This window comes from Pantherophis guttatus, chromosome 3 (assembly GCF_059756535.1).
Source record: "Pantherophis guttatus breed Tessera chromosome 3, ASM5975653v1, whole genome shotgun sequence".
In the NCBI taxonomy this organism is placed as follows: Eukaryota; Metazoa; Chordata; class Lepidosauria; order Squamata; family Colubridae; genus Pantherophis; species Pantherophis guttatus.
Genome location: NC_142065.1, coordinates 100,874,254 through 100,880,434, shown reverse-complemented (window position 1 = coordinate 100,880,434; position 6,181 = coordinate 100,874,254). Strand labels below are relative to the sequence as shown.

Below are 6,181 nucleotides of genomic sequence, written 5' to 3'. Positions count from 1 at the left end.
ATTACAGGATATAACATAGAACTGAAACCAGAGATTTTTTTATTAGGAATGAAACCAGACAAAATAACTAAGGAAAAATGGTACTTGATCCTCCACATCACTACTGCAGCTAGGATATTATATGCGCAAGAATGGAAAAACGAATTAATACCCACAGAAAATAAATTGATTTGGAAAATTACAGAATGCACAGAGGCAGACCGGTTAACGAAATTACTTAGGAACCAAAAAGATTCTGATTATTACAAATGTTGGAATTTATGGTATAATTGGGTGAAAGAAAAGAGAGGGAAATGAAATGGATTGTATTAGTGGTATAGGCGCAGATTTGTGTACGTTAGTTGCAATAACCTTGTATGTATATATGTAAAATATTGTATTTTTAAAAATGAAAATAAACTTTGTTAAAAAAATAAAATAAAAAATAAAATTAATATTTATCTTCTTTCTCAATGAATTGAATGGTTGCCTGTCCGTCGTCTGTCTGTCTCTCTCCATTTCCCTCCCTCCCTCCCTCCCTCCATCCACCCATCCATTTCTATTTCAGATGTCTATATAGCCCATCACACAATAACAATAATATTTAATGTGACCCATGAACAAGGATCCTCTTACCTTTTTTCTGCGACACACAGAGTTTGGAATATATATTGTGTTCTTCTGTTGCAGAGGAGGAAGCTTAATAAACTTTTCCTGAAATATTAACAAAACGATCTATTTCAAAAAACCAAATTTACTGACTCATTAAAGACCCTATGTTTTCTAAAAACAACTTTATCTGGGTTGGGGTGATGATTCTTCATCCTTAAATCTTAGGTGCCAACTGATATCATACTGGAATAAATAAAGGATTAAACTAAAGATTAAATGGGGTACAGTCTGGGTAAGTAGGAATGGGACAGATAGAAAGTCCTTGTACTATAGCCTCAAAAAGCAAAAATATGAATGAGTCCTTGAACTATTCTAATTGTATTATTCCTCTGTGTATACTCTGGTGTGCCTGTTTGTATGCATGACACAGACATACATTCATTTTTCTTTTCCTTCCTCATTTTTGCTAGTTTAATGAGAGTTGGATGATAATGGGTGCCCTAAGGGAAGAAGAACTACTGTGCCCTTTCATTTTAAGTGGAAAGTGCAGAAAAGATGAACAGTTTTCTTGCTAAAAGTGATGTAAAATCTCCATTAGTAACTTGGCCTATTAAACCAATATTTACCATGACCTAAGCTAGATCTGAAAATTCACTGATTCATTCAATTTATATGGCTGCCCAACATGCAATAGAGACTTCAGGTCTCTTTGCTTTCCTTCCATTTGTCTGTGTTTAATTCTCAGGGACTGGCTGGACAAATCCTTGCAATTTTCTTAGCAAGGTTTTTCAGAAGCGTTTTGGCATTGCAAACTTCTAGGGCTGACAGAATGTGACTGGCCCCAGGTCATCTAGCCGGCTTGTGCCTGACGTGGGATCAGAATTCCTGGTCACCCAGTTTCTAGTCACATGGACTAACCCAGAGGTGGGTTTTAAATTTTTTTACTACCGGTTCTGTGGGCGTGGCTTATTTTGTGGATGTGGCTTGATGGTCATGTGACAATTCTTTAGGATTTAGCAGCGGTACTGTTCTACCAGGCTTTTAACTGCTTGCAGAGCTATACTGGTCTACCCATTTATTTTTGCAGGCACCGGTCTACTCATGTATTTTTGCAGGCACTGGTCTACCCATTTATTTTTGCAGGCACCGGTCTACCACCAAACTGCCTTTTACCACTAATCAGCTGTAGGGCGGCCTTTTGAAGCCCCGCGGCAAGAGTTTAAACAGTTTTTCCTTATAGCCCATCAGCTGGGACTCAGGAAGCAGCAAGAGATTTTGGGGGGGGGGGAAATAAAAGGTAAGAATAACGGGGGGGGGCAGAACTGGTTCAGTGATGTCATATCGTCACCAGTACTGGCTCGGCGGAACTGGGCGGAACCACTGGACTAACCACAATACCAGGCTGGCTTTCTTGGGTTTGTTTGTTTTATTAGATTTATATACCGCCCTACTCCCGAAGGACTCAGGGCGGTGAACAGGCACAAAATAAAATACATAAATACAAAATTTAAAAGCAGAAATAAAACCAGATTAAACAATTTAGCCCGAGACAAATTTAAAACATCCCAATAATTTAAACACAGATTTAAAATTTTCAATTTAAAAGAAAAGGGGAAAAAGGTTAGGCCAGGCCATCTTGCTGGAATAGGAAGGTCTTAAGAGCGCGGCGGAAAGTGCGCAGATCCAGGATCCTCCGTATCTCCGGGGGGGGGAGCTCGTTCCAGATAGTGGGTGCCCCCACAGAGAAGGCCCTCCCCCTGGGAGCCGCCAGTCGACACTGTTTGGCCAACGGCAGCCGGAGGAGCCCCTCTCTATGAGAGTGTACAGGCCAGTGGGAGGCTATTTATGATAGTAGGTGGTCCCGTAAGTAGCCAGGTCCTAAGACATGGAGCGCTCTAAAGGTGGTAACCAAAACCTTGAAGTGCACCCGGAAGACCACTGGGAGCCAGTGCAGCTCGCGCAGGAGAGGTGTTACATGGGAGCGCCATGTCACCCCCATAACCACCCGCGCGGCCGCACTCTGCGTCAGTTGGAGCCTCCGGGTGCTCCTCAAGGGGAGCCCCATGTAGAGAGCGTTGCAATAGTCCAGGCGGGAAATGACGAGGGCATGAGTGACCATGAGTAAGGAGTCCCGATCCAACTGGCGAACCTGATGAAAAACCCTCCCGGTCACGGCCATCAAATGCTCTTCTAAAGACAGCCGTGAATCCAGGAGGATGCCCAAGTTGCGAGCCCTCTCCGTGTGGGCCAGCGATTCGCCCCCAATAGTCAGCGATGGCGTCAAATGACTATATCGGGACATCGGAAACCACAGCCACTCGGTCTTGGATGGGTTGAGCCTGAGCCTGTTTCTCCCCATCCAGATCCGCACGGCCTCCAGACACCGGGACATCACTTCAAGGGCATCATTGGGGTGGTCCGGGGTGGAGATGTACAGCTGGGTGTCATCACCCCAAAACAACGGATGATCTCGCCCAGCGGCTTTACATAAATGTTGAACAAGAGGGGCGAGAGGACTGACCCTTGTGGCACCCCACATAGGAGGGGCCTCGGGGTCGACCTCTGCCCCCCTGCCAACACAGACTGCCACCGGTCAGAGAGAAAGGAGGAGAACCACCGCAATACAGTGACCCCCACCCCTAACTCTTCCAACCGGTGAAGCATGATACCATGGTCGATGGTATCAAAAGCCGCTGAGAGGTCTAATAGGACCAGGACAGAGGAGCAACCCCTATCCCGAGCCCTCCAGAAATCATCAACCAACGCGACCAATGCCATTTCCGTGCTTTACCCAGGCCTGAAGCCCGACTGGAATGGATCCAGATACGTCGTTTTATCCAGGTGCTGGGGGAATTGTCGTGCAACCACACTCTCAACAACCTTTGCCACGAAGCGAAAGTTGGAGATAATTAACCAACACTGCCGGGTCCAGGGAAGGCTTCTTGAGGAGAGGCCTTACCACCGCCACTTTCAAGGCGGCGGGGAAGTCACCCTCACCCAATGATACATTTATAATCCCCTGGAGCCAGCCTCCCATCACCTCTGGGGAAGCCAGCACTAACCAGGAGGGGCACGGGTCCAATAAACATGTGGTTGCATTCAGTCCACCAGAATCCTGTCCATGTCGTCAGGGGTCACAGGATCAAACTCATCCCAGATAATATTCTCAAGACCTGCCTCAGTCATCCCCCCTGACACTACCCAGTCGGAGTCCAAGCCTTCCCGAATCTGAGTGATTTTGTCATACAGATATTGAACAAAATCCTCGGCTCTACCCTCCAAGGGGTCCTCCCGCGCTTCCTGGTGGAGCAGGGAGCAGGTCACCCTAAACAGGGCGGCCGGGCAATTATCTGATGACGCAATAAGAACAGCAAAATATGTATGTTTTGCTGCTTTTATTGCCATTAGGTAATTCTTAATATGAGATCTTACCAGTGTCCAGTCGGATTCAGAAAGACTGGCCCTCCAACTACTCTCTAGGTGTCTTTTCCGGTGCTTCATCTCCCTCAGCTCCTCGGTAAACCAAGGAGCCAGGTGAGATCGGCGCCGGGTCAGAGGCCGCGAAGGCACGACCCGATCCAGAGCTCCAGCGGCTGCCCTATCCCAGGCGGCCACTAGGTCACTAGTCGAGGCATGTGCCAGAGCCTCAGGGAATGGCCCAAGCTCCATCTGGAACCTATCAGGTTCCATCAGGCGCCTGGGGCGGAACCATCTTACCAGCTCTGCCTCCCTATGGCGGGGTGCAGCGGTTCGAAGGTCAAGGCAAAGGAGAGAGTGATCTGACCATGACAAGGGCTCGATGACTACATCCCCTATCTCAAGATCACTCAACCACTGTCCAGAGACAAAAACCAGGTCCAGCGTGTTTCCCCCTATGTGGGTAGGGCCATGAATTAGCTGGGTCAGGTCCATAGCTGTCATGGAAGCCATGAACTCCCGAGCCACCTCCGACGACTCACCCACGGACAGCAGGTTGAAATCCCCCATGACCATAAGTCTGGGGGTATCAACCGCCACCGCGGCGATAACGTTGAGTAGCTCGGGCAGGGCTGCTGCCACGTGGCAGGGAGCCAGGTACGTGATCAGCAAACCCATCTGAACCCCATGACCCCACTTCACAAGGAGGGACTCACAGCCGGCCATCTGAGGAACAGTGGCCTCCCTCAGTCTCAGACCTTCTTTAATGATAGCTGCTACCCCCCCGCCCCTGCCCTGGGACCTCGGCTGATGGAATGCATGGAAACCTGGTGGGCACATTTGAACGACGGGAACCGCCCCCTCCTGGCCCAGCCAGATCTCCGTAATACCTGCCAGGTCTGCTCCCCCCTCACGAACAAGATCACAAATGAAGGGGGCTTTATTTACTACGGACCTGGCATTGCACAACATCAGCCGAAGGCCCAGGCCCTGAGGGTCTGTGCAACCTGGGGAACGGGTGGAGCCTTGAGGGCCAGAGTGCGCCACCACTCGTAAACAGTGAGTGCGCATTCCCCTAACTCGATATGGCCCCCTGCTCCCGCCATATCTACCCCTCCCACCCACAGTATTGATGTTCAAAGCACTATCCGGACAAACTCTGACTCCCCCCTCGACCCCAGGATCCCCACCCCCCATGCCGCGCTTCCTTGCCAGCCCCAACCCTCCCCTTGGTGGGCTATCCCCCATACCCACTGCCCGCATTCCAATCAAACCCTCCCCCTCCCTAGAGCCCATTAAAAGTTTAACTAAAAATTTGGATAAAAAGCCCCTTAACCCCCTAGTTTTCACATGCCACCTCTCTGGGTCCCAAAACCCGTCATTGAGGTAGGTCCTCGATAGTGAAGAGGGCCATATCTGCGAGAGGGGGGAATCTCGCAGCGCAAAAAGATCCAATGTCGTATACATCTCCGGGTACAGCGATGGAGGCATGGAGCATAATCAGGGGTCTCAGAAAAAGATGTAACATGCAGCCATTGTTCAATGAGGCACCACCGGTACCTCCACTGTCCTCTCACGACAGCAGGAAGGGTCCTGACAAATACACCCAATGGGAGCAACATCCAGCCCGCCCTCTCACGGCGGGGGGGCCTCAAGTGACCATAGATCGAAGAAGTACTCTTCCCAGTGGCAAAGTCACGATGTAGTAAAGATCCCCTCAGCAGTTGCTTCATTTGGCTGACCCATGATCGGAGAAAGAAATCTATCAGTCCGTCAGTCAGACCGGGGACAGAAATGGAATGGTCCTTTGTGTAGTCTTATGCTCACAGATCGTATCTTTTTTTTTTTTTTAATTTGATTTATATGCCGCCCTTCTCCGAAGACTCAGGGCGGCTTACAATGTGCTCAGCAATAGCCTTCATCCTTTTGTATATTTATACAAAGTCAGCTTATTGCCCCCACAAACTGGGTCCTCATTTCACCTACCTTAGAAAGGATGGAAGGCTGAGTCAACCTTGAGCCTTGGCGAGATTCGAACCCTGCAGTAATTGCAGGCAGCTGGTCTTAATAACCAGCTTAATAACAGGGTGCCTTAAACTCCTGTACTACCAAGGCTCTTATCTGAGTAATAGTCCCGATGAAAAGGGAAGAAAAAAGGAGAGGGGGAGGAGGG

At 48.9% G+C, this 6,181-nt stretch overlaps 1 protein-coding gene across 1 annotated transcript; it reads right to left on the bottom strand.

Moving 5' to 3' along the window:
* Nucleotides 1-1,906: 1,906 nt before the first annotated feature.
* LOC148114703 (uncharacterized) lies at nucleotides 1,907-5,580 on the bottom strand. Its single transcript, XM_087890095.1, has one exon. It carries the CDS (start codon nucleotides 5,497-5,499, stop codon nucleotides 3,691-3,693), a length of 1,809 nt encoding a protein of 602 aa, XP_087746221.1. The 5' UTR covers nucleotides 5,500-5,580; the 3' UTR covers nucleotides 1,907-3,690.
* Between the last annotated feature and the right edge of the window lie 601 nt (nucleotides 5,581-6,181).

What these genes read in the sequence shown, in the direction of transcription:
- LOC148114703 (XM_087890095.1), bottom strand. Translation starts at nt 5,499, where the DNA reads ATGCCTCCATCGCTGTACCCGGAGATGTATACGACATTGGATCTTTTT.